At 44.3% G+C, this 27,562-nt stretch overlaps 2 protein-coding genes and 1 pseudogene across 3 annotated transcripts in view; 2 read left to right on the top strand and 1 right to left on the bottom strand.

Annotated features, from left to right (window-relative positions):
* LOC135545925 (phospholipid-transporting ATPase ABCA1-like) overlaps positions 1-17,758 on the top strand; it is a 41,968-nt gene extending 24,210 nt beyond the window's left edge. For both annotated transcript variants that reach the window (XM_064973914.1, XM_064973915.1), the window contains 29 exons: positions 1,212-1,455; positions 1,572-1,711; positions 1,860-1,976; positions 3,660-3,854; positions 4,328-4,533; positions 4,721-4,897; positions 5,025-5,247; positions 5,472-5,693; positions 5,928-6,132; positions 6,283-6,396; positions 6,583-6,757; positions 6,885-7,016; positions 7,154-7,431; positions 8,522-8,818; positions 8,945-9,195; positions 9,451-10,016; positions 10,177-10,461; positions 10,618-10,756; positions 10,853-11,097; positions 11,262-11,439; positions 11,987-12,247; positions 12,454-12,577; positions 12,673-12,986; positions 13,106-13,212; positions 13,318-13,594; positions 14,168-14,271; positions 15,025-15,117; positions 15,687-15,930; positions 16,117-17,758. In XM_064973914.1, the coding sequence (XP_064829986.1) occupies positions 1,212-1,455; positions 1,572-1,711; positions 1,860-1,976; positions 3,660-3,854; positions 4,328-4,533; positions 4,721-4,897; positions 5,025-5,247; positions 5,472-5,693; positions 5,928-6,132; positions 6,283-6,396; positions 6,583-6,757; positions 6,885-7,016; positions 7,154-7,431; positions 8,522-8,818; positions 8,945-9,195; positions 9,451-10,016; positions 10,177-10,461; positions 10,618-10,756; positions 10,853-11,097; positions 11,262-11,439; positions 11,987-12,247; positions 12,454-12,577; positions 12,673-12,986; positions 13,106-13,212; positions 13,318-13,594; positions 14,168-14,271; positions 15,025-15,117; positions 15,687-15,930; positions 16,117-16,272 (6,069 nt within the window). In that variant the 3' untranslated portion in view covers positions 16,273-17,758. The remainder of the gene's footprint in view (positions 1-1,211; positions 1,456-1,571; positions 1,712-1,859; positions 1,977-3,659; positions 3,855-4,327; positions 4,534-4,720; positions 4,898-5,024; positions 5,248-5,471; positions 5,694-5,927; positions 6,133-6,282; positions 6,397-6,582; positions 6,758-6,884; positions 7,017-7,153; positions 7,432-8,521; positions 8,819-8,944; positions 9,196-9,450; positions 10,017-10,176; positions 10,462-10,617; positions 10,757-10,852; positions 11,098-11,261; positions 11,440-11,986; positions 12,248-12,453; positions 12,578-12,672; positions 12,987-13,105; positions 13,213-13,317; positions 13,595-14,167; positions 14,272-15,024; positions 15,118-15,686; positions 15,931-16,116) is intronic.
* A 673-nt stretch (positions 17,759-18,431) lies between these two features.
* On the bottom strand, positions 18,432-24,212 carry LOC135544996 (protein NipSnap homolog 3A-like; annotated as a pseudogene).
* Positions 24,213-25,355: 1,143 nt separating this feature from the next.
* LOC135545207 (probable pancreatic secretory proteinase inhibitor) lies at positions 25,356-27,058 on the top strand. Its single transcript, XM_064972835.1, has 4 exons — positions 25,356-25,750; positions 25,955-25,989; positions 26,148-26,260; positions 26,788-27,058. Exons 1-4 carry the CDS (start codon positions 25,699-25,701, stop codon positions 26,831-26,833), a joined length of 246 nt encoding a protein of 81 aa, XP_064828907.1. The 5' UTR covers positions 25,356-25,698; the 3' UTR covers positions 26,834-27,058.
* The last annotated feature ends 504 nt before the right edge of the window (positions 27,059-27,562 follow it).

The raw sequence follows: 27,562 nt of genomic DNA, 5'->3' as shown, positions 1-27,562 counted from the left end.
GCCCAACAATGTATCTGAAGATGTCAAGAAACTCTGAGCCACTAAATATGACTTGTCCTGGTTTGGCACATTACCCTGGGGTTATGTTGGGGTATGGCCCCTCCTACCTTAACCAACCCCCCACAGACACCTCTAGAGGGGTCCAGAGCTGCTGTCATTTGGTTATGACTGTTTGTGTGAGAGTTCAGTGTGTACAGCTGTTTCCCCCGCATCTCTTGCGTACAAGCGTACACGTACACACACACGTACACACATACACACACAACATTCCCGGTGTGTTGCCCGGGCTAAATTGGAAGCATGTGACTGCCTTCTTGCTGATGTGGCTGGGCCGAGTCAGAGGAGGGAAGGAGGGAAGGGGAGGGGACGGAAGGGCCTGACTGGCATGTATGTAACCACATTGTCAACTAGACTCTGGGAGAGTCGCCAGTCGGTAACACCTCTCTCCTCCTCTGCCTCAGTGATGAATGACCGAGAGTCATCTTTCCCTCAAGCACTTACTGGGTTCTCTTAATCCTGACTTTCCTTGTTTCCTAATGCTGGGTGAGGATACCCATGTTAGAGAGAGAGAAAAATAAGGATAGAAATAGAGAGTGAGAGAGAAGAGGGCAAACGTAGAATGGCAAATCTGCTACAAAAGATTCTAGCTTTTCTGTGCAGACATAAGAGTGTACATTTGTTAGTACTGTATTGTGTTAATGTTGTTACAAGGTGTTGAGCGTTACGGGGAATTAGGACAGTTAGCACACAAGCTTTTCAGGCTTCTTGTGAGATCTGTTGTTGTGTTTTCAATGCTCCTAGTCTGCTCAGAGTCTCTCCCTTTTTATAATCCGGTATCAAAATCAAATTATGACCAGAAACACAAGTTGTTGTAAAATGTTCTGGTAAGCCGAACTAAGAACCAAGGTTGCCAATAGCATAATAGATCAATAAAGCATTAATAGACGAGGGGGTGTGATTTATGATGGTTTTTGCATGGCTGTGTTGAGGTCATAGGTAGAAGGCGAAGCCTAAAGTATCCATCTGTCCACATACAGGAAGTAATTCCATCACGTTGACAAGTTGCCTCATAACAATATGTATCCATGTCAACAAGCTGGTCTCGAATTACAATGAACTGCTCCAAATCCATGCCACAGTCCCACCTGCATCCTACAAGATGACTCCCTGACCCCATTTGCTAACATCACAACCCCTTGTGTCCAAATTAGCTGGCCAGCATGAAGAGTTGGAGCGACCTGCGTAACGAGATCATCTTCCTCACGGAGAACGCCACGTCCTCCCCCAGCCATATGTACCAGGCCGTGTCGCGCATCGTCTGCGGCCACCCCGAGGGCGGCGGACTAAAGATCAAGTCCCTCAACTGGTACGAGGACAGCAACTACAAGGCCCTGTTCGGCAACCACAACACAACCGACGGGGAGGAAACTATCTCTGCCTACGACAACACATCCAGTAAGCTACTTCTTCTTCGTGGTTATCTATTCCCTGATAGTCCAAAACTGTTCCGAGGATTGTTGTGACATCCTGGTCTAGACTGGACATCATTGTTCCTTCTGTGACCCCTGTAGCTCCATACTGCAACGCAATGATGAGGAGCATGGAGTCCAGCCCCGTATCCAGGATGATCTGGCAGGCCCTGAAGCCTCTGCTCATGGGCAAGATCCTGTACACCCCTGCCACTCCCGCCACACAGAAGATCATCCACGAGGTGGGTATCAGTACAATTATACAACTTAGCTACAGCATATTGCTGCACTTCATCCAGAGTTCATTCCGGCGTTAAGTGGTAGTTTTGCTTTAGCTTGTCTTAAGCGGAACACTAACTGCCCCACTCACGCCCTCTTCCTCTTGCGCAGGTGAACAGAACGTTCCAGGAGCTGGGGGTCCTCAGAGAGCTGGGGGGCATGTGGGAGGAGGTGAGGCCCAAAGTCTGGACCTTCCTGGAGAGTAGCGAACAGATGGACCTAGTAAGGGTATGTCTGACTTATCTGTTGTCTCTACTACAGCCAACATCACACTTACACTGAGTGTACAAAACATTAGGGACACTTGCTCTTTCCATGACATAGACTGACCAGGTGAATCCAGGTAAAAGCTATGATCCCTTACTGATGTCACTTGTTAAATCCACTTCAATCAGTATAGATGAAGGGGAGGAGACAGGGGTTAAAGAAGGATTTTTAAGCCTTGAGACAATTGAAACATGGATTGTGTGTGTGTGCCATTCAGAGGGTGAATAGGCATGACCAGGGGTGTCAAACTCATTCCATGGAGGGCCTAGTGTTAAGACCTAGACAACCAGGTGAGGGGAGTTTTTTTTTACTAATTAATGACCTTAATTCATCAATCAAGTACAAAGGAGGAGCGAAAATCCCCAGACAAATTGAGGCTGTTCTGAGGGCAAAAGGGGGGGGGGGGGTCCTAATGTTTGGTATACTCAAGGACCGAGCACACCCCCATTCTCATCGACAGGGCTGTAGTGGAGCAGGTTGAGAGCTTCAAGTTCCTTGGCGTCCACATCACCAACAAACTAACATGGTCCAAGCACAACAAGACAGTCGTCAAGAGGGCACGACAAAACCTATCCCCCCTCATGAAACTGAAAAGATTTGGCATAGGGCCAAGCTTCCTGCCATACAGGACCTCTATACCAGGCGGTGTCTGAGGAAGGTCCTAAAAATTGTCAAAGACTCCAGCCACCCTAGTCATAGACTGTTCGCTCTGCTACCGCACAGCAAGCAGTACCGGAGCGCCAAGTCGAGGTCCAAGAGACTTCTAAACAGCTTCTACCCCCAAGCCATAAGACTCCTGAACGTCCAATCAAATGGTTACCGAGACTAATTGCATTACCCCTACCCCTTTTACACTGCTGCTACTTTCTGTTATTATCTATGCATAGTCACTTTAATAACTCTACCTACATGTACATATTACCTCAATTACCTCAACTAACCGGTGCCCCCCGTACATTGTACCGGATCACCATGCTCAAAGGGATATTCAATGTCTGATTTATTTTTTACCCCAGTTACCAATAGGTGACCTTTGCGAGGCATTGATAAACCTCCCCGGTCTTTGTGGTTGAATCTGTGTTTGAAATTCACTGCTCGACTGAGGAACCTTACAGATAATTGTATGTGTGGGGTACAGAGATGAGGTAGTCGTTCAAATATCATGTTAAACAGAATAATTGCACACAAAGTGAGACCATGCAACTTATTATGGGATTTGTTTGGTACATTTTTACTCCTGAACTTATTTAGGTTTCCCTTAACAATGGGGTTGAATACGTATTGACTCAAGACAGTTCAGATTTTCACATTTGCCAGTGACACAACATCTCAATGTAATATATTTTACATTCAGGCTGTAACATGTGGAAAAAGTCAAGGAGTGTGAATACTTTTTGAAGGCACACTGTTACCCTTGTAGGGCACCTTTTTGGAATGGTATCAGTGCATAGCAACTCAGAGACACACCCAGGACATGACACAGTAACATAGCGAAACAATAAAATACATGATTATAAAGTAACGCGGTGGTAAGCAGCCCTTTCAGATGGTCAACACTGGCATCTTGTGGAGGGATGCGGGACAGTGCCACAAAGTCCTCAGCTACTCAAGGCTACTTTCCTGCTCTTCCTCCCTCTCTCCCAGACCCTACTGAAGAACAATGGCACCGCCAGGTTCTTCACCTCCCAACTGGCGGGCACAGAGTGGACCGTGGAGGATGTCTCCAACTTCCTGACCAAACATTCAGAGGACACACGTCCCCACGGCACCGCCTTCACTTGGAGGGAAGTCTTCAACGAGACGGACCAGGCCATCATGAGCATATCCCGCTTCATGGAGGTCAGTGTCTCTCTTTCTTCGCCTGTATGTCTGTCCGTTTGTCTCCGTCTTTGTCTGTATCTTCTTCGTCTGTCTGTATCTCTTAGTCACTTTCTCAGTCCCAGAATATTTTTCCCCCTTTCTAGTGACATCACTATTCAGCGCGTTCTGCAATACATACTTTTGCATCAAGTGAAACTGGACCAGAGCTTTGGTTCTGTTTTCATTCCAGTCATAGCCCTCGCTGAGGAAACAGTAGTCAGTGGCAGCCATTTTACTTTGTCCCAACCTCTTCCTCTGTATAAAGGGAAATTACAAATAAAAACACAGTTGGACCAGTTAGCTATGAACTTGACGAACTCTCCATTTAAAGCCTCCGCATCACTCCTTTCAGCATGTGAATGGATCTGCTTCAATGGAAAAATCACACTCAGTAGTCCTGGCCAAGACCAGATGAGGATAGGCCTTTAATTGATGTGTTTGTTTGTTTACAGTGTGTAAACCTGGATAAGATGGAGCCTGTGGCCAATGAGGAAAGGATGGTCAACAAATCCATGGCACTGCTGGACGATAGGAAGTTCTGGGCGGGGATCGTGTTTCCCGACATTGAGGCCAACAGCTCTGAACTGCCGGCCATTGTCAACTACAAGATTCGCATGGACATTGATAATGTGGAGCGCACCAACAAGATCAAAGACGGGTAATGTTGATTCAAAGCTTCCCAATCTACCTACTACATGTATTGGACAGTGTTTTATGTCTGTGCCGTTGGGTCCATTTTGAACATTCACTTTGTTTGTTGTGGACTTTCAACGTTTTTTTTTGTTTTGTTTTGTTGGTAAAATAAGAATTTGATGTGAACATTGCTTTTTGCACTCTCTTTACAGATATTGGGACCCCGGTCCTCGTGCCGACCCCTTTGAGGACCTGCGCTACATCTGGGGCGGCTTCTCTTACCTCCAGGACATCATCGAACACAGCATCATCACGGTAGTAACTGGCGTCAAGGAGAAGACGGGAGTCTACATCCAACAGATGCCCTATCCCTGCTACGTGGACGACATGTGAGTCACGCCGAGCAGGATTTGACCTTATTCACTGCCTTAAGACCTGGAATCGGTCTTGAGCGGCAGCAAACCACAAGCTTAACTGCAAGGCTTCAAAATGGCTTCTATTTCCTCCTTTGATCAGCTTCCTGCGGGTGATGAGTCGCTCCATGCCCCTCTTCATGACCCTGGCCTGGATGTACTCTGTGGCCATCATCATCAAGAGCGTGGTTTACGAGAAGGAGGCGAGGCTCAAGGAGACCATGAGGATCATGGGATTGGACAACGGCATCCTGTGGTTCAGCTGGTTCATCAGCAGCCTCATCCCCCTACTCATCTCCGCCAGTCTGCTGGTGGTGCTGCTTAAGGTGCTGCGTACCAGGGTTCAGCATGAAGACAATGTTTTGTATTGCGCTATTTCACCGATGTCCATACCGCAGTGTTTCAGTGATAATGGCTTTCATCGATATTTCATGTTGACGTGAGCCTTGACTCGATCAGACAGCGAATTTTCTCTCACGATAATTGTACCACGCTCGTCCCAACTATGAACTAACCATTGAGCATCCTCTTCTCACTCTCCTACTATCAGATGGGGAACCTGCTGCCCTACAGTGACCCCAGTGTCATCTTCCTGTTTCTGGGTTCCTTCGCTGTGGTAACCATCATGCAGTGCTTCCTCATCAGCACCATGTTTGCCCGTGCCAACCTGGCGGCGGCCTGCGGGGGTATCATCTATTTCACCCTCTACCTGCCCTACGTCCTCTGTGTGGCTTGGCAGGACTACGTGGGCTTTGGGGCAAAAATAGTCGCTGTGAGTCATGATTTTATAGCTAGTCGAGTTTTTGAGTTGGTGCTTGTCCACGTGACATTTTATGAGAGGAGCCGCTGTCAATAAGAAGTATAGTGTCACTACAAATAGGGAAGCTTTTTTTCTTCTTTTGACACATCACTGACTTTTTGGGCTTCAGGCTCAGCATCTTATTGGCATTGGTGTTGCATGTGATGTTAAACCCCTCTCTCTCTCTCTCTCTCTCTCCCTCTACAGAGCCTGCTGTCCCCGGTGGCTTTTGGCTTTGGCTGTGAGTACTTTGCCCTGTTCGAAGAGCAGGGCATCGGCATCCAATGGAACAACCTGTTCAACAGCCCCATGGAGGAGGACGACTTCAGCCTGACCACCGCCATCATCATGATGTACTTTGACTCCTTCCTCTACATGGTGATGACCTGGTACATCGAGTCCGTCTTCCCCGGTAGGTGTCCGTGAACTGAACGGTTCCACTATAATGGATACGTTTGGGTCCCATTTTGATGGGCTTTTGTTGAGGCCATTTCCATTTGTATTGTTTTGTGTTGCATTGTTTTGTTGTCTAAATGTATGTGTTTATTGTGGTCTCCTTCAGGTCAATATGGTATTCCCAGGCCCTGGTACTTCCTATTCACCAAGTCCTACTGGTTTGGAGAAGGAGACAACAGGAAGACTGACTTCAGTCAGAACAAGAGAAGAAACTGTGAAGGTAAAACCCAGATTTAACGCTGATGCAGAGCAACTAAGTATCCACAAGGTGGCGATATAGATCCGGGCAAAAAATGTGGTGCAGTTGTGAGAGCAAATTCATTTGAGTAGTTGTGTGTGTTTTCAAGGAAAGGAAAACGGGATGGTCAATGTATCCCATTCGATGGACATTGTGTTGTATCTCCAGCTGTCTGTATAGAGGAAGAGCCAGCCCACCTGAAACCTGGCGTCTTCATAGAGAACCTAGTCAAGGTGTACCCGCACGGGAAGAAGCTGGCTGTGGACGGGCTGACTCTGGGCTTCTACGAGGGACAGATCACCTCTTTCTTGGGCCACAACGGAGCAGGGAAAACCACCACCATGTAAGTGCAATAACGCACAAGTAGTTTCATCTGTGAATAAAAGCCCATACACATATAATTGAGTTGAATGTTAAGTTGATACAATTGTAATGGAGTAATCTAATATTTTCACCTTTGTCTGATCCAGGTCGATTCTAACGGGACTGTTTCCCCCTACCTCTGGCACTGCTTACATCATGGGCAAAGACATCCGATCGGAGCTGAGCGCTATTCGACAGAGTCTGGGCGTTTGTCCACAGCACAACGTTCTCTTCAGCATGTAAGTGTTACCAATCCATCATATTAACCACCAGTTGTTACAGAAAGTTCATTCCAAATGACCAAAAGCATTGAAGTAAATAGTTACATTGTTTTCTTATGAGCAGTTGTTGTGTGGTTGTTTTGGGCTTTGACCAGGCTGACCGTCGAGGAGCACATCTGGTTTTACGCTCGTCTGAAGGGTCTATCTGAGGAACAGGTGAAGTCTGAGATCGAACAGATCCTGATAGACACTGGTCTGCCGCACAAACGCACTTCCAAGACCAGCACACTGTCCGGAGGGATGCAGAGGAAGCTCTCTGTGGCCCTGGCCTTCGTCGGGGGGTCAAAGGTTGTGATTCTGGACGAGCCCACCGCTGGGGTCGACCCCTACGCCCGCCGGGGCATCTGGGACCTCCTGCTCCATTATCGTCAAGGTAACCACTAAATCCTTACCTATTTTTAGCATCTATGCCTAGGTCACGAAAATCAGAAAAGCAATCAAATGAATTGTTTACCTTTGATGAGGTAAACGAGACTCCCAGTTACACAACAAATGTTCCTTTTGTTCCATAAAGATTATTTTTATATCCAAATACCTCCGTTTGTTTGTCGCGTTATGTTCAGAAATCCACAGGAAAGAGCGGTCACGACAACGCAGACGAAAATTCCAAATAATATCCATAATGTCCACAGAAACATGTCAAACGTTTTTTATAATCAATCCTCGGGTTGTTTTTAAAATATATATTCGATAATATATCAACCGTGAGTGTAGGTTTTTCAATAGGACCGGGAGAAACAATAGCCGCTTTACTCTGTTGCTCAAAACTCACTCTGAGAGCCCCCACCTATCCACTTACGCAATGTAATCTTTCTCGCTCATTTTTCAAAATAAAAGCCTAAAACTGTCTAAAGACTGTTGACGCCTTAGGGAAGCCATAGAAAAAAAGGAATCTGGTTGATATCCCTTTTAAATGGGGGAGGCAGGGTAGCCTAGTGGTTAGAGCATTGGACTTGTAACCGGAAGGTTGCAAGTTCACATCCCTGAGCTGACAAGATACAAATCTGTCTTTCTGCCCCTGAACAGGCAGTTAACCCACTGTTCCTAGGCCGTCATTGAAAATAAGAATTTGTTCTTAACTGACTTGCCTAGTTAAATAAAGGTAAAATAAAAAATGGAGGATAGGCATGCATAGGAACAGAGAGGTTACAAAGTAAGAGGCACTTCCTGATTGGATTTTCCTCAGGTTTTTGCCTGCAATATCAGTTCTGTTATACTCACAGACAATATTTTGACACTTTTGGAAACTTTAGAGTGTTTTCTATCCTAATCTGACAATTATATGCATATTACTAGTTTCTGGGGCTGAGAAACAGGCAGTTTCAAATGGGTACGTTTTTTAGCCAAAAACGAAAATACTGCCCCCTACACGCAAAAGGTTAAGAAACGTCTGAAGAAATGAAACCATTTAGCTGTTAGGGGAATTCTGTGTGGTAACTGACTGTTTCCCTCCTCCTCTCTAGGTCGTACCATCATCCTCTCCACCCACCACATGGATGAGGCCGACATATTGGGTGACCGCATCGCCATAATCTCCCATGGCAAGCTTTGCTGCGTGGGCTCCTCCCTCTTCCTGAAGAACCAGCTAGGTACAGGCTACTATCTGACCCTGGTCAAGAAGGGCCCAGAACCTTCCCTCAGCTCCTTCCACAACTCCTCCAGCACCGTCTCCTTCACTAAGAAGGAGGAAGATTGTCCCTCTGAGAGCAGCTCTGACGCAGGCCTTGGCAGCGAACACGAGAGCGAAGCGGCCACCATCGGTAAGCATTTGACACATCGTCGCCATAATCCTATGGCAAAGAAAATAAGCCATTGCAATACAGCATGGCATGTTGTCATATGAATGACCTTTTGTTTATGACACTCAACCTTTGTGCAACCCATAGAAACTGCCCCGGCTGCATCCATCTGTGAAAGTGCCTTCGTGGCCCCCGACGTCTCCCTGATCTCCAGCCTGATCTTCAAGCATGTCCCAGCCGCGCGCATGGTGGAAGACCTGGGCCATGAGCTCACTTACATACTGCCCTATGGCGCAGCCAAGGACGGAGCCTTCGTGGAGCTCTTCAAGGACATGGACGACCGTCTCCCCGACCTAGGCATCTCCAGCTACGGCGTCTCCGACACCACCCTGGAAGAGGTACTGGAATTGATTGTTGAATAGATTGTGTGTTGGATTTACACAGTGTGCTTTTCCTGAAAGGGTGTAACATTTTAGAAGTAGCCACAAAAAAACGCCGCCCACAACCAATACATGTTTTACCCACAACATAGTTTTCAAAGTAGCCCAATATGTCAGGAAAATCGAGAACATGGCAACCCTGGCTGTGAGCCTATGCGGTATAGTGTGTTTGATTCCTTTTTATATATATATATATATATCTTGTCCTTGTAGATTTTCCTGAAAGTGGCAGAGGACAATGGAGTTGACACTGAACTCCCCTCTGACGGTACCCTCCCCATGCCCAGACGTCGCATACATCATGCTTTTGGTGGAGGAAATGCCTTTGGTGGAGACCACCAGAGCTGCCTTAGACCCCAGATAGATGACGACAACAATGAACATAACGACTCGGACGCATACCCAGAATCCAGAGAGACAGACTTCCTGAACGGCTCGGACGGTAAAGGCTCCTACCAGGTGAAAGGCTGGAGTCTGACGAGGCAGCAGTTTGTCGCCTTGATATGGAAGAGGTTCCTGTATGCTCAACGCTCCAGAAAAGGTTTCTTTGCTCAGATTGTGCTCCCTGCGGTGTTTGTTTGCGTCGCCCTGGTCTTCAGTCTAATTGTCCCGCCCTTTGGAAAATACCCCAGTCTGGAGCTGCAGCCGTGGATGTACGAAGAACAGTCCCTCTTCATCAGTGATGACGCCCCTGAAGATGCCAACACACAGCGGTTATTAAGTGCCCTTACCGAAGGACCTGGGTTTGGAACGCGTTGCATGGAAGGACAGCCTATAACGTGAGTCTCAATATGTCAGGGTTTCATAAAAGAGCTATTTGTTAGTTTCCATTCGCACAATTTCTCCTGTCTTTAAGGAAATAAATATGACGAATAGGGACATATTTCCAATGTTCTTTTGGAGATAAGGACTCTCAATCTCTCTCTCCTTCTCTCTCAGTGACACTCACTGTACGATGGGCGACGAGGACTGGACCATACCAGAGGTTCCGGAGAGCCTTCTGGAACTGTTCCGTACGGGCAACTGGACCATGGAGGAGCCGTCCCCCACATGCGCCTGCAGCTGTGACGGCCGCAAAAAAATGCTCCCTGAGTGTCCTACTGGAGCCGGAGGACTGCCACCACCCCAGATGAAGATCAGCGAGACAGACACCCTGCAAAACCTGACTGGCAGAAACATCTCTGACTACCTAGTAAAGACCTATGCAGAGATCATTGGGAAAAGGTAGAACTTTCCTGTATTTCATGTCTTTTATCTCTCTTATAACAGTGTTATGACATAGCACGCACAATAGCAATATGAGTTGTACAAGTCTTTTTGTATACCTGTCCAGCCTAAATTTGACGTTCACTAATAATGCTTCATTTGATTTTTCCACAGTTTGAACAACAAGATCTTTGTGAATGAATTTAGGTACGGCGGCTTCTCATTGGGCGCCAGGAGCACTCAGGTCCTCCCCCCAGCTGGCGAGGTTGATGATGCTATCGCTCGAGTGAGAAAGATTTTTGAGTTGGAGAAGGTTAGACTTCCTTTCATTCATTCATTCCCACATTCATAGAACCTCAGTTTCTGCCACTGAACACTGCCACCAGTCTAAACCATTCTTTATCTTCAGGGTGCTGCCGCAGACCGATTCCTGGAGAGCTTGTCTAGCTTCATCAATGGTCTGGACACCAAGAACAATGTCAAGATTTGGTTCAACAACAAGGGGTGGCACAGCATGGGAGCCTTTCTCAACGTGATGAACAACGGCATCCTGCGCGCCAACCTGCCCCCTGGCCAGGACCCCAGCAAGTTTGGCATTCGCACCTTCAACCACCCACTCAACCTCACCAAGGAGCAGCTGTCCCAGGTGGCACTGTAAGTACCCACGCCATGGGCATCTTGGAACAATGACATCACTGAAGTCATTGACCTAGTTAATGTAAATGACCTAGTAGAATGTGGAGTTTGAAAAAGTGTGCCTAACACAATATACTCACCTTTCTGTGTCCACCGACCACCTAACCCCCCCCCCCCCATAGGATGACCACCTCAGTGGACGTGCTGGTGTCCATCTGCGTGATCTTCGCCATGTCCTTCGTCCCAGCCAGCTTCGTAGTCTTCCTCATCCAGGAGAGAGTGAGCAAGGCCAAGCACATGCAGTTCATCAGCGGCGTGCAGCCCCTGCTCTACTGGACGGCCAACTTCATCTGGGATATGGTGAGAACGCAGTGTTAACCTTTCTATGAGCTTACAATATAAATGCCAACGCGAAAGGTACTGTTTACTTGAATTTTAGTCATGTTAGCACGGTGTAATAGCAGTTGACATACTTTGTGTTTTTCTTCCTCTCTCTCAGTCCACTCAAACGTTTCTTCTTTATTTGAGGTGGCAGGTAACCTAGTGGTTAGAGCGTTGGGCCAGTAACCTAAAAGTTGCTAGAACGAATCCCCGAGTAACCTAAAAGTTACTAGAACGAATCTGTCATTCTGCCCTTGAACAAGGCAGTTAACCCACTGTTCCTAGGCCGTCATTGTAAATAAGAATTTGTTCTTTACTGACTTTCCTAGTTAAATCAAAGGTTAAATCAATTAAAAATGTAAAAAATATTTCCCATGGGCTTACATTAAGCCCCTTACAATAGCGGCCATTTTGAGTGTTTCTTTTGAGCATTTCGCAGCTGTTTTCTACTACTGTTAAAGCGCTACATGAACATAATTTGTTTTATTGATTGACTGCTAACCTTTTCATCTCGTTTGTGTTGCAGTGTAACTACATCGTCCCGGCGACACTCGTCATCATCATCTTTGTCTGCTTCCAACAAAAGGCCTATGTGTCGTCCACCAACCTGCCAGTGCTGGCCCTGCTGCTGCTCCTCTATGGCTGGTCTATCACTCCTCTGATGTACCCAGCGTCCTTCTTCTTTAAGATCCCCAGCACGGCCTACGTGGTGCTCACCTCCGTCAACATCCTCATCGGCATCAACGGCAGCATCTCCACCTTTGTCATGGAGCTCTTTGGAAACAACGTAAGTGACACCACACATTTGCTGCAGAACGTGGTATGCTCATCCTAACCATATTGTAAATATATATATATATATATATATATATATATATATATATATATATATTATATATATATATATATATATATATATATATATATAATTTGTTAATAATCCATTTACCTGGTGACAGAAAGGGTTAAATATTCCTCTTCTTCCCTCTTCAGGAGGTTGGAGGTATCAATGACATCCTGAAGAACGTTTTGCTGATATTTCCTCACTTCTGTTTGGGTCGAGGCCTCATCGACATGGTGAAGAACCAGGCCATGGCCGACGCTCTGGAAAGATTCGGTAAGAACTGCATTTCCCATAACCCATTTCTCTATCCAATTCAACGTAGAGGTGTGTTTTGAACATTTCTCTAAACACACTCCTTCTGTACACAGGTGAGAACCGCTTCCGATCCCCTCTGGAATGGGACATGGTGGGCAAGAACCTGTTTGCCATGGCCGTGGAAGGAGTGGTCTTCTTCATCATCACCGTCCTCATCCAGTACCGCTTCTGCATCAAGCCCATTAACCTGCACACCAAGCTCCCTCCGGTAGGCGAGGAGGACGAGGACGTGGCCAGAGAGAGGCAGAGGATCGTCAACGGACTGGGACACGGAGACATCCTGGAGCTCCGACAGCTCACCAAGGTCTACAAGAGGAAGCAGAAGCCGGCGGTGGACCGCCTGTGTGTGGGCATCCCTCCTGGAGAGGTAAGATTACATCATTTCATCTAGTAAGTAGTAAGTACACAATGTAATGACATGCCATCTCTTTCAAGCTCATTCTGTAAATTTGAACATTTATATTAACGCTCTGTCTTCTCGCTCAGTGCTTTGGGCTCTTGGGTGTGAACGGAGCTGGAAAGACCACCACTTTCAAAATGCTGACAGGAGACTCCATAGTCACCAGTGGAGAGGCTTTCCTGGCCGGAAAAAGGTGAAGCAGCCATTTTGTGTCAGAGAGCTCACCCTAGGTATTACAATAGAGAGGTTCAGCAGTGAGTCTAAACGTGAGACTAACGGACTTATTTTGATTTGGCAGTATACTGCGGGAGATAGACGAGGTGCACCAGAACATGGGCTACTGCCCTCAGTTTGACGCCATCAACGACCTACTGACAGGAAGAGAGCACCTGGAGTTCTATGCCGTCCTGCGCGGCGTGCCCGAGAAGGAAGTTTGCGAAGTTGCCGAATGGGGCATCCGTAAGCTGGGCCTAGTAAAGTATGTGGATAAGGCAGCGGGAAGCTACAGCGGAGGAAACATGAGGAAACTCTCCACCGCCATGGCCCTGATAGGAGGACCACCCGTCGTGTTCCTGGTACGCACTATGTCCCAGCACACACACACACACACACACACACATACACACAAACTGTAAACATCAACACATGGTGTTACTAACACAAAGTGATCAGACCCGTTGCATCAGCTTGGCAGTGACCTCAATGTGAAATATCAAGGGGCCTCTAAATCAGATGACTGGTGTTTAATTGTTCTCCCTGTGGGGATTGCAGCTGCAAGGGTTGTGTAACGAGGGTTAGATTACAATTCTCCCACCTGCACGCCACAGTCCTCTTAAAGGGTTCCTGGAAAATAGCATGTTTTTGTTTTGCCCCTATTGGGCTGCAGAGAGATCAGCTGTTGATTTTGTTTCAAACTGAGAGAAGGATAAATGGAGGGGCAGAGACAGAACCAGAGCAATAGACATCGAGAGAAAGGAAAGGGAGACAGAAACAAACCAAGAGGGAAAGCAAGAGCTTAGCATTTCTCATCTCATAATTCAACACTAGCAGGGCCAAGATGCCTTGCTTCCCCCTGCTGCTGGTCTTCTCTGTGTGTTTCCTGCTCAACCTGTGGGCCAACTTCAACCTGGCTGTGCTCTTTGTGACAGGACGAGCCCACCACTGGGATGGACCCCAAAGCACGCAGGGCCTTATGGAACTGCATCCACAGCGTCATCAAGGAGGGACGCTCCGTGGTGCTCACCTCGCACAGGTAACCAGAAACACCTTTAAACCTCAGCCATGCTAGGCTAAAAGCTAGCTGCTATACTTTCAAATGCATGGTTGTTGTTGCTGTTGATTGGTTGGCAACATAGCTTATGTATATGAGTATAGGCTGCGGTTAGTCAAGCCTCTTTTAGCACCATGTAGCCCAGGGATGGGCAACTTTTAATGGGGTGGGGACCACAGCAATATCTGAACTCATCAGGAGGGGCCGTTGTTGCTTGCGTGTCTGCATACCCACACACCCTTCCCCCCGCCCACACTGCGAGCAAAACATTTTAGTGGCCCCCTCTCTTGACAGCAGAGAGAAATGTATTCAAGTTTAGTTAGCTTGACCGTTAAACTAATTTAGCAATCTAAAGAATTTAAGCTGACAATGGCTAAGTGATTGTCAGTAACTGACATAACAAGAGAAAAACTGCTGATGCACAACCACATTTCTAAACTGCACCTTGTGTATCCTACTATTCTAACTCTTGAGACCCCGACTGAGTTGCAAAATTGATCCGAGGGCCGTGCAGGCCCCCAGTTGCCAATCCCTGATGTAGCTTATTGGCTTGTACTACGTAGCTTACATGGTTTAAAGTATTGCTTATCCATTTACTGTGCATGCTTTTGACATGAATAGCTTTCTGAGTGTTCTGCTACTGACATAGTTCAACCTTTGCAGGGATGTGGTTCATAGTTCAGCAGTTCCTTTACACTGTATCTAATGTCGGTGTCTGCCATTTTGTGTCTTCAGTATGGAGGAATGTGAGGCCCTGTGCACCAGAATGGCCATTATGGTCAATGGCAGGTTCCGCTGCTTGGGGAGCGTTCAGCACTTAAAGAACAGGTAAGATGACAAATCCTTTCACTGGTACATATAAAGCAAGTCAATACCTACAAAGTTGTGGCTTTCAATAAATTGGCACAAATTATCCATTGATAATACAACGGGTGGGTCTAATCCTGAATGCTGATTGGTTAAAATCGAGTTCCAGCTGGTGTCTATTCCACAATTTACCACCAGCTAACTCTATGACATTATGTAGTCTCTCTTGTCGCGATATGTATTTTGTCCTATTTTTATTTATATTTATTTTTTTATCTCAGCCCCCGTTCCCGCAGGAGGCCTTTTGGTAGGCTGTCATCGTAAATAAGAATGTATTCTTAACTGACTTGCCAAGTGAAATAAAGTTTATATAAAATGTAAATAGATGCCTATTTACTCTGTTCCAACTGACTGCGCATTTTACTGTCTTATCAGCCTAGCAATTTATAAACTTGATCTCCACTATAAAAAGCATCTAGACATTATCGACTTCGTCTCTGGCCTAACAACACCCGTGCCAATATATCCTCCAAACACAGACTTCTCGGGCATTATCACTTAATTATCTTGTTTTGTTTTTACCTCTCCAGGTTCGGAGACGGCTACACCATCATTCTGCGTGTGGCTGGGCCGGACCCTGACCTACCGCCGGTGATGAAGTTCATTGAGAGTAAGCTGCCTGGCAGCACCCTGAAGGAGAAGCACAGGAACATGCTGCAGTACCAGCTGTCCTCCTCACTCACCTCCCTGGCACACATCTTCAGCATCCTGGCCAAGAACAAGGACCTTCTTCGAATAGAGGACTACTCCGTGTCGCAGACCACACTGGACCAGGTAAGACGCCATCCACCACTGACTAAAGGCTTTGTGGTCAAAACGCATTTTTATTGAAGTTTGATTACTTGATTACTTGTGGATTACAGCACCATGCATTTGCATCTTTCTGTATGTTCTCCGATTAGTAGACCGGTTTGGAATGTACAGTGATGACAGCTGACACTCTCGTCTCTTCTCTACCAGGTTTTTGTGAACTTTGCCAAGGACCAGAGTGACGATTACCACTCAAAAGACAATTCAGTAAAGCGCAAAGAGGCGGTGGTGGACATTACCCCGCTCAGCTCACGGCAGGCTGAAGAGAAGCTAGCCGAGGAGAGGCTAAAGGAGAGCTTGGTGTGAGCGGACGGTCACCATCTTCCACCCACAACTGGAACTTAAACCCGCAAACAGTGTTGGACTGAATTTGCTTCTCTGTATTATTACAGTAGTGTTTTAATACTTGTTTTAATTCTTCAGCCAGAGGTGTTGCTCTCGTAAGGGCCTGGCTGGAAAGCTCAATGCAAGTCAATGCAAAGTTTCCCACTCGCGCTGAAGCGATTTGGGGCCCAAGAGGGCCCCTCACGATAGTCATTAAGGAGAAAGAAAGAGTATTAAACTTGAATTACTGCCATAATTGTATCATGTGCTTCAGCAGATGTTAGGCTGTGGCGGTGTATATTTTTGTGGAAACTGCGATATTTTCTCATTTGTGTAATTCCTACTGGTTTCTTCCAATGAAAATTCAGGGTCTGTTTCTTTCTGTTTTGTGCTCCAAGACCAGAATTACATGAAGAAACCCATCCATTCCCATGGCCAATCTGAATTCCGTATGTTTAAATTTGTTTTTAAAGATGTACCTTTTTATTTATATATGTAAATTGATCATGAATATATAAACTATATATTTTTTTTAAATTAGGTTTGGCTGAGTCCATTGTGGCATTACTGTAATCATGAATGTTTTTCCTTCTAGTTCAGTAGTTTACTATGTAGTGGACTCAGCCATTTTGAAACACACCAATCAGAGACTATGTACACTTTCCAATGTATACTATGCAAAGTACTGTACCATTTTTTTTAAAGGAAACAATAGATTTTATAGCTTTTTTTAAAGAAAATGAAAAGATTTGTTTTGGTGTTGACTTTCAGTTTGCAATACCTCAACATACATACCACAGTGCCCTGACAGACAAATCAACTGTTTGAAGGACTATTTTCACCGCCTAACCACTAGCAGAGAACAAAAACATCCCCCTCAATGGGTTGCCAATAGTAAATTAAATAACATGATAATGCCTACTGTAAGGTGGCAGGAAGCCTAGCGGTTAAGAGCATAGGGGCCAGTAACCAAAAGGTTGCTGGTTTGAATCCCAGAGCCAACTAGGTGAAAAAATTTGTCTGTGTCCTTAAGGAAGGCAAGAGCATCTGCAAAATGTAAATTGATTTTTCAAAGCTGACAGTGCCGAGTCAGTTTTGAATTTCTGTCATAAAGTGTAACCTGTGGGCTTGTCCTGTGTCTGCAAAGACAGGTTCAGTCAAGTGCCATTTATTGTGAAATGAATAAGTGGTTCTTCGGGTAAAAAGTCTCAGTATTTCGAAACACAAAGCTTGCCTGAAATGAGGCCAGTTCGACATTCCAAGCACTTTATTTGTAGTGTTAATTGGATAATTGTTTTGCACAGGAATTTCCACAGAGTATGTATACAATCGTTTATTGTTCTACCAAGACAATTGTCTTTATTTAATAGCCGTTTACGTTTTTAATGTATTGAGAAAAGGTTGTGGGAATATCTGTTACTCGCTCTGTACAATACTTATTTACACAATAAAACTGAACAAATCTTTATCTTGTGTCAACATGGCTGTAAAGTTATTGTAATCCGAAGGTTAGCAATGCTAAAAAGTAAATGTAAATTCCCATAGAGAATGATAACTAAATGCTAACGAACGAGTGAAAAATGTATAGTCTCTGACCTAAAATATTTGCAGGACAGACATCCCAGCTCATAAAGTTATACAACTAACTCAAAAATGTTACTCACAACTTGCTGCATGCACAAACATTTTTTTGAGAGCAAGGATTTGATCCAGGAAGGGTCCAAGACAGGTGGATAAAAGCACATTTACTCCACACACAGAGACGCATACAAAGCTATCCATCGCCCTCTATTTAGCAAATCTGGCCATAACTCTATCCTCCGGATTCCTGATTACAAGCAAAAACTCAAACAGGAAATACCAGTGACGTGCTCAGTACGGAAGTGGTTTGATGAAGTGGATGCTAAGCTACAGGACTGTTTCACTAGCACATACTGGAATATGTTCCAGGATTCATCCGATGGCATTGAGGATTAAACTATCTCAGTCACCTGCTGCATCAACAAGTGCATTGACAACATTGTCCACACGGTAACCATACGTCCCCCACGGTAACCCACGGTAACCATTGTACATTTAGAAGAGTGCAGATAGAAACGAAAATGTGAATAGAGCCGACAAGCTTCCATTTTCTACTTGTATTAAAAAGGGATTAAATTGGAAGGGTTTACCGCTGCCACTAACCTGGCATCCCCACGGGCTTTGTGGCGTACCGCTGCCCGCTGGTCCGGACTCTCGTACCACCACGGGGCATTGACTGGCACACATAAGGAGAAATCCCATTTGACCTCACACTATTGCATTCATATTATAATCTCATAGTGTTACTCATGTAGTGTTATATCGTTTCATCCTGATCACCATTGACCTAGTCCCTGTCTTCACTGTACAATTGTTGAGCCATCCAAACTCGCTGTGAAAGTGCCCCCCGGCAGCGTGGGCACTGACTGCAGCCTAGAAGGCCTCCCCCCACACCGCTGCCTCCCCCCCCGACCCCCAACTCCTTTACCCAGGCTTTTATATGTAGCTATTTTACAGACACTTTCATTCCTGGGCAGTTTACCGAGTGCATTCAACTATGTAAGGTGACACAACACATAGCACACACATACATTCCTTGGCCAGGGAAATGTAGTATTGACAGGGTCTTTAACCTACTTGGAAAACAGTGATTTTATTTACCATTTGTGTATGAATGTAATGTGCAAAGACTACTTGTTTGAAAGGAAGTTAGGGACAACTAGTGGTGAGTTCACTAATGCAAACTCAGCACATCTTTGGGAGTTCTGATTTCCTTTCCTGTAAAAAACAAACACTGTCCAGTACTTACGAGGAATGTGTACAGACGTAACTGCACAATAAAAACAGTCCTGTTGTTTACAAGATTAGTGCTAGATTAGTGGTCCATGGAAATGAACACAGGAGGTCAATACACAATGATCTCTCTCTTATTTCTCCCTCCCTCCCTCCCACCCACACACACACACACACACACACACACACACACACACACACACACACACACACACACGCACGCACGCACACACACACACACACACACACACACACACACACACACACACACACACACACACACACACACACACACACACACACACACACACTTAGAAGAAGGGAGAAGTTCAGTTGATTTCCACCTAGGGACTACAAAACCATCACTGTCAGATGTGAGGGTAATTATTTCACTCAGCTACTCACCACCATCCTTGGGAAGGCTTTCCACCTTGCTCCAGGGCACCAGATAGGTGACCTTGTTGTCCTGAGACATCAACATGGACATGGCCTTGGAGATGTACTCCGCTATCTAGTTGGGGTCCTGAGCCAAGGATGCTCGCACACCCGCCCGCTGGGCATAGCTGTCTAGATAGTAACACAACAATAGGACATAGTGAGATATACAGTGCATTCGGAAAGTATTCAGACCCCTTGTTTCTTTACGCATTTTGTTACGTTACAGCTTTAAAATTGATTAAATTCTTAAAAATCCTTATCAATCTATACACAATACCCCATAATGACAAAGTGGAAACAGGTTTTCAGAAATTCTTGCAAATGTATAAAAAATAAATTTAAAAATACCTTATTTACATAAGTAGTCAGACCCTTTGCTATGAGACTCTAAATTGAGCTCAGGTGCATCCTGTTTCCATTGATCATCCTTGAGATGTTTCTACAACTGGATTGGAGGCCACCTGTGGTAAATTCAATTGATTGGACATGATTTGGAAAGGCACACAACTGTCTATATAAGGTCCCACAGTTGACAATGCATGTCAGAGCAAAAACCAAGCCATGAGGTCGAAAGAATTGTCCAAAGAGCTCCGAGACAGGACTGTGTCAAGGAACAGGTCTGGGCAAGGGTACAAAAACATTTCTGCAGCATTGAAGGTCCCCAAGAACACAGTGGCCTCCATTATTCTTAAATGGAAGACGTTTGGAATCACCAAGACTCTTCCTAGAGCTGGCCGCCTCGCCAAACTGAGCAATCGGGGGAGAAGGGCCTTTGTCAGGGAGGTGACCAAGAACCCGATGGTCACACTGAATGAGCTCCAGAGTTCCTCTGTGGAGATGGTTGTCCTTCTGGAAGATTCTCCCATCTCTGCAGCACTCCACCAATCAGGTCTTTATGGTAGAGTGGACAAACGGAAACTACTCCTCAGTAAAAGGCAAATGACAGCCCGCTTAGAGTTTGCCAAATCTCTGGTCTGATGAAACCAAGATGGAACTCTTTGGCTTGAATGCCAAGCATCACATCTGGAGGAAACCCAGCGGGGATGTTTTTCAGAGGCCGGGACTGGGAGACTAGTCAGGATCGAGGGAAAGATGAAGGGACCAAATTACACAGAGATCCTTGATGAAAACCTGCCACAGAGCGCTCAGGATCTTAGACTGGTGCGAAGGTGAACCTTCCAACAGGACAAAGACCCTAAGCACACATTCAAGCCAACGCCGAAGTACACTCAATTAGTATGTGGTAGCATTGCCTTTAAATTGTTTAACTTGGGTCAAGCGTTTCAGGTAGCCTTACACAAACTTCCCACAATAAGTCAGGTGACTTTTGGCCTATTCCTCCTGACAGCACTGGTGTAACTGAGTCAGGTTTGTAGGCCTCCTTGCTCACACACACTTTTTCAGTTCTGCCCACAAATTTCTACAGGATTGAGGTCAGGGCTTTGTGATGGCCACTCCAATACCTTGACTTTGTTATCCTTAAGCCATTTTCCACAACTTTGGAAGTATGCTTGGGGTCTTTGTCCATTTGGAAGACCCATTTGCGACCAAGCTTTAACTCCCTAACTGATGTCTTGAGATGTTGCTTCAATATATCCACATCATTTTCTTTCCTCATGATGCCATCTATTTTGTGAAGTGCACCAGTCCCTCCTGCAGCAAAGCACCCCAACAACATGATGCTGCCACCCCTGTGCTTCACGGTTGGGATGGTGTTCTTCGGCATGCAAGCCAAACAGTATGGCTAAACAGTTCTATTTTTGTTTCATCAGACCAGAGGACATTTCTCCAAAAAGTACAATCTTTGTCCACATGTGCAGTTGCAAACCGTAGTCTGGTTTTTTATGGCGGTTTTGGAGCAGTGGCTTCTTCCTAGCATAGCGGCCTTTCTGGTTATGTCGATATAGGACTTGTTTTACTGTGGATATAGATACTTTTGTACCCGTATCTTCACAAGGTCCTTTGCTGTTGTTCTGGGATTGATTTGCACTTTTCACACCAAAATACGTTCATCTCTAGGAGACAGAACGCGTCTCCTTCCTGAGCGGTATGACGGCTGCGTGGTCCCATGGTGTTTATACTTGCGTACTATTGTTTGTACAGATGAACGTGGAACCTTCAGGCATTTGTAAATTGCTCCCAAGCAATTCTGAGCTCTTTTGATTTTCCCATGATGTCAGGCAAAGGCACTGAGTTTGAAGGTAGGCCTTGAAATACATCCACAGACACACCTCCAATTGACTCAAATTATGTCAATTAGCCTATCAGAAGCTTCTAAAGCCATGACATAATTTCCTGGAATTTTCCAAGCTGTTTAAAGGCACAGTCAACATAGCGTATGTAAACTTCTGACCCACTGGAATTGTGATAGAGTGAATTATAAGTGAAATAATCTGTCTGTAAACAATTGTTGGAAAAATTACTTGTGTCATTCAGAATGTAGATGTCCTAACGGACTTGCCAAAATTAAAGTTTGTTAACAAGAAATCTGTGGAGTGGTTGAAAAACAAGTTTTAATGACCCCAACCTAAGTGTATGTAAACTTCCGACTTCAACTGTAGCTGTGCAGCGATGCTCCCCATCCAACCCGACAGAGCTTGAGAGGATCTGTAGAGAAGAACAGGAGAAACTCCCCAAATACAGGTGTGTCAATCTTGTAGTGTCATACCCAAGAAGACTCAAGGCTATAATCGCTGCCAAAGGTGCTTCAACAAAGTACTGAGTAAAGGGTCTGATTACTTATGTAAATGTGATATTTAAGTTTTTTTACTTTTAATAAATGTGCATACATTTCTTAAACTGTTTATGGTTTTTCATTATGGGGATTGATGACGAAAAACAACAATTTCATCAATTTTCGAATAAGGCTTTTTAACGTAACAAAATGTGGAAAAAGTCAAGGGGTCTGAATACTTTCCGAATGCACTGTATACAGAAGATACAATGCCTTATTTTACATTGGAGTTCTCTGGGCTTGAGTTGGGGTAGGTTCCATTACAGTGAATTTAGGATTTGGAAATTCAAACTTGAGTGATTGCTTTTTGAAGTTGAATTTACATTCCTTACATTCCTGAGTTGACTGAATTTCACAGGGAAATGGGCCTATCATTCCATGCTCTCTGCCTAGCTTGCTCTTTGCGTCCTCACCATACTTCCAGATGTGGAAAAACCTGGTTCAACCCGCCGTACTCTATGCTCCAGTAGCTCTGAGTGAGCAGTAAGCAGGTGGATCTTCTCATTGGACAGCCTAAGGCAACGTTCCTCTCTGGCTGGATACTGTAGGTACGGAACTCATAGAAGGTCCCATGTTGCTGCTGGGGTCCAGTAGACACACAGGCTCGAGGCTGACAGGACAGAAATACAGTCACTGCTGACACCCTGCAGCCAATGTGGGTTTTAATGCACTGTATATTACTGACATTAAATTCTAATACCATATTAAAAGTACTTTAACTTCTCTTCCTTCCCGTGTTTTCTTTGCTTGAGGGACCCTGGATACTTCATTCAGCTCACTAGAAAGCGACATGGTTTCAACAATGTGGTTTTAGTCAAATGTGCTGTGTTATCTTCCACATATTTATCTGATAACTGTTCACACATGTTAAGTTAATCTTTTACTAATGGCCTAACTCCTACGAGCAAAAATCTGCTCTTGCCTTTTGGGATCAGTTTTCCATCTTTCATTCAGTTTGGTCCAAAGGCTATTATTGTAAGGTGGAGTTTAACTTCACCCTAGCAAGCCTGTCTAAAATGTCTGCAGTGTCCATAAATTATATTGCATACCTGTAGCCTACTCTGTTGCTTAAAATTATTATTATTATTATTTTTAATTAACACACTGCAGAGGTCATTACCATCACACAATAAAACATTCTATTTTCATTTAAAACTGAATGACAAACACATACAACCCTCAGAAAACTGGACACATGAATGTTCTTGCAACGTCCCATGAAATGTGTCTAGAACATTAATATTGATATTCTGAGAACATGTTAACCACGTTCTGGGTAAGTTCTGTTTTACATTAAGGGAACACCGAAACATGCTAAATAGGTTCTCAGTTTTTGCTAACATACATATAATGTTTCCGTAACTAATGTAAAACTCGACACTCAAATGTTATGGGTAAACATTACAAAAACGTTGTGGGTATGTTTGTTTTTAGCTGGGTAGCTCTTGCTTCTCTCTCGACGATCACATTTTATTAGTCACTTGCGTCGAATACAACAGGTGTAGTAGACCTTGTAGTGAAATGCTTACTTACGAGCCCCAAACCAACAATGCAGTACAAATAAGAATAAAAAATAAAGTAACAAGTAATTAAAGAGCAGCAGTAAAATAATAACAGGGGGATACCGGCAAAGAGTCAATGTGCGGGGGGGGTCAATTGCTACCTCAATTACCCTTAGTCGAGGTAATTGAGGTAATATGTACAAACTGGAACTCACATTGACTTTTGTCAAACATGATGATTGCTATTGCTACCAAGTTACAAAAGCGAACTTCTACAATATATTGATGTGAACAAACAATACATCAATTTGCCCTCATAATCGTAGACCCCCCCCCCCCGCACATTGACTCTAATTTACCACGTCACCATTTTTCAGACAGATATTTTCTATTAGACTTGACGATCTGCGAAATGCATTTCTTACTGTAAACATCTCGTTTGAACGGGTTTGCAATGACACTAGTGTTAGTTACAATGTATCCAAAAACACCACGGTGAGTTCAGTAAACTTTTCTTTTAGATTCTGCAGTTGTAGACTACGGAAGACGAGAGGAGTTAAAAGTTTAGTGATCCATGAAAATACCCCGGCGCCTTTGATCTGAATTTCATGACATGACATTTATATCCACACTTTGGTGTGTTCAAGTATTATGAGTAATAATAAATAAAGTAATATAATTTCTACTCTAAATTAAACCAATCCAGATGAAGATGCCCCCTCCACGAGAGTCTAGTAAATTCCTCAAGCTTTCTTCCTCTCTGTCACTAATATTAGCATTTGCATCCATATTCTATTAAGCCTTCTGTGACAAAAGCACAATACAAATAATATTTGGGTGATTACGCATAGAAGTCATGTGTTCATTCGAAATGAAAAATACAAATGAGCCCTGAATTATCATCTTGTTTAATCTAGTTCAAAGAATTCTGGGAATGAGGGCCTCATATATGCATTAGCACACAGACAATATACACTGGGTGTAAAAAACATTATGAACACCTTCCTAATATTGAGTTTCAGCTCCCCCTTCTGCCCTCAGAACAGCCTCAATTTGTCTGGGCATGGACTCTACCAGGTGTCGAAAGCGTTCCACAGGGATGCTGGCGCATGTTGACTCCAATGCTTCCCACAGTTGGTTCAAGTTGACTGGATGTCCATTCTTGATACACATGGGAATCTGTTGAATGTGAAAACCCCAGCAGCGTGGCAGTTCTTGACACAAACCGGTGCACCTGGCACCTACCACCATACCCTGTATGGTTCAAAGGCACTTTGAAAGAGCAGGTGTTCTTTATGTTTTGTACACCCAGTGTAAGTCGGCCAACTCTAGGCCTAGTGACCTAAATTAGCCTACCATACAGGTGAAAACAAGACCAGACCATATTGTTGTGTGGCCCAAAATATTACAAATTCAGTGAACATTATGTGCAGTCTTTAATTCAGAGCTTAAAAACATGTACCATAGTAAACTCTTGCTCAATATGTATGCATTTCATCATCAACAACACCAGTGTCACGCACACCTGCCACCCTCCCTGTTTTTTATAGTGCGCTCAGCAATATTTAGGCAGTAGGAATGTTCATCCCTTAATAAAGACCTGGACAATAGGGCGGCTCTGTTGTAACTGTCGCCGGCGGGCTGGTCAGGTGCAGGGGCGTCAAAACATCAGCTTTACACAACACAGGGTCACATTATTTCACAGACAAACAGACGCGCCTCCACTATATGACAAGGCAACAGCATCCCCAGGTTCCAAACCAACAGCAGACCCTGAGCAAGGCCCATCGCAGATAATACAGAAGCAAAGGAGACATCATAGAGGTTATATTGTACTTTTGGAGCTGCATTCGGTAATTGGACACATACCAACTATTTTATCAGTTGAATTTGATCTCTTTCGGGCCAGACCGCATCAACATGGCTGGGAAAACTATTTTGCTAGTCTGTCTGGCTGTCTTCTTTTCTGCAGGTAAGTACACGAATAACTTCTGCCTATTTTGTACACATTTCATAATTCCTTTCAATATAGGAACTGTAGTTTGTCAAAAAATGACAAAGGTCATACTGTCTATTGTACTGTTTATTCGTAGTTAAGCCCTAAATGAGAATAATAAGTGATTATGATAAAGAATAAAGAATAATATGCTAAATTCTACTTATGTATCAACATTAGTAGACGCAGAGGGCCGATCAAGACTCTACAGGATGGTGAGAGCCTGCCATTCAAATATTATTATTACAGTTCCCTATACTTATTTGGAAGCTACAAATCAATTCATGTGAATTTAAACGTGTGAATATAAAACACCAACCAGGGTTGGAGTCAAAGGATATCATCTTGAAATGTTATTTCATTATTTTACCAGCCTTCCTGTGGGGATATGAGCCTAACCCAGGCGTGCCCGCTCAACTACTCCCCAGTGTGTGGCAATGATGGAAACACTTACCCCAACGAGTGCTCTCTGTGTGTTCACCGGATGTGAGTCTACTACATATCAGTTTAATTGAAACAGCGGCTACAGGACAAGTAACAAACCACTGTTAGACAAGGACAGTCATACAAATGTAAAACACAACGATATACAAATAATACAACAAAAATGATATAGTAGTACAAACAACTGAAAAAAGTATGTGTGTCTCTGTGTGTGTTTGTGTCCTCACAGTCCCCTGCCATTCCATGAAACGTTGTTTGATCTTTCTTTTTAAAGGTCATTTTTCTGTTTGCTTATTAAGTAATAGGAGATGGAAAGGAGGTCTATGTAATCATGGCTCTGTAAAATACTGTGCGTTGTCATGAATTCATTTCGAAACTGGGGACTGTGAAGAGACGCCTGGTGGCATGTCTGTACAAAGAGATCTGGCAACGAGGCATTTTGCCTATGACAAAAATGTACATGTAAAACACAGAATTAGCTCAGAATTAGTCCACTGGAGAAGATCAAAGTCTGAAAATACTCAGGAAAGTAAGCTTTCTTAAATCATTCTGACCGTCTCTCTCTCCAGGGAAACCAATGCAGATATCTTGATAGTGAAAGATGGAAGTTGCTGAAGAGAAGGCCTACTGATGATTCCGCCGAGGAAGTGATATTATCACATGTATCTTTAACTATCACAGAAAGAATCAGAATTGGTTGTAGAAGTTGTTTTTTATGGAACACCCACACTCACTCACTCACTCACTCACTCACTCACGCACACACACTTTATATAATCATATTGATTTGTATTACATCGTAACACTATCTTTGTAAAGAATAAATCGATTTCAGTCCCAGCTCCTGTAGAATCTTTTATCATTAAATGTCCAGATGCTCCTTATTTTGTCCACATTGGTTCGTAAATGTTTTGTTGTTGTATTTCAATCAGCATACCACATGAATAATGACAGAAATTACACTTCAACTACAGTAAAAATAGAATTTCAGTCAAATTATTGGTAGTAGGACCTTGAAAAGGCCACACGAGGGCGCTACAACAAATATACTTCAGTTTTTGCTGTATTTTCCTCAGTTTCTTGTGTGACATTTTGTTACACCTGGTTGGCAGCATGTGAATGGTTTGTGTCTGGTCGATGAAATGGTGGAGCGTGTTGTTATATTGTAAGTATGTTGAAAAGAGGGTAAGGTTGAAGTGTAGGGTTAGTAGGGCTCTTTTATTTTCTCAGAGGTATTGAGGCAGGTAGGAGAGTTTAGAAATGTGGAGCTAATGTTGTAAACCATGACTGACCACACATTCCAGCATAGTAAGTGCGGCGTGCACCGTAAACGTTTATTTTCCG

Source organism: Oncorhynchus masou, chromosome 9, assembly GCF_036934945.1.
Source record: "Oncorhynchus masou masou isolate Uvic2021 chromosome 9, UVic_Omas_1.1, whole genome shotgun sequence".
In the NCBI taxonomy this organism is placed as follows: domain Eukaryota; kingdom Metazoa; phylum Chordata; class Actinopteri; order Salmoniformes; family Salmonidae; genus Oncorhynchus; species Oncorhynchus masou.
This window is presented reverse-complemented; position numbering and strand designations above follow the sequence as displayed.

Coding starts and splice junctions, on each gene's coding strand:
- LOC135545207 (XM_064972835.1), top strand. CDS start 25,699: ATGGCTGGGAAAACTATTTTGCTAGTCTGTCTGGCTGTCTTCTTTTCT. Junction 25,751..25,954: donor GGCTGTCTTCTTTTCTGCAG/GTAAGTACACGA, acceptor TATCAACATTAG/TAGACGCAGAGGGCCGATCA. Junction 25,990..26,147: donor GATCAAGACTCTACAGGATG/GTGAGAGCCTGC, acceptor TTATTTTACCAG/CCTTCCTGTGGGGATATGAG.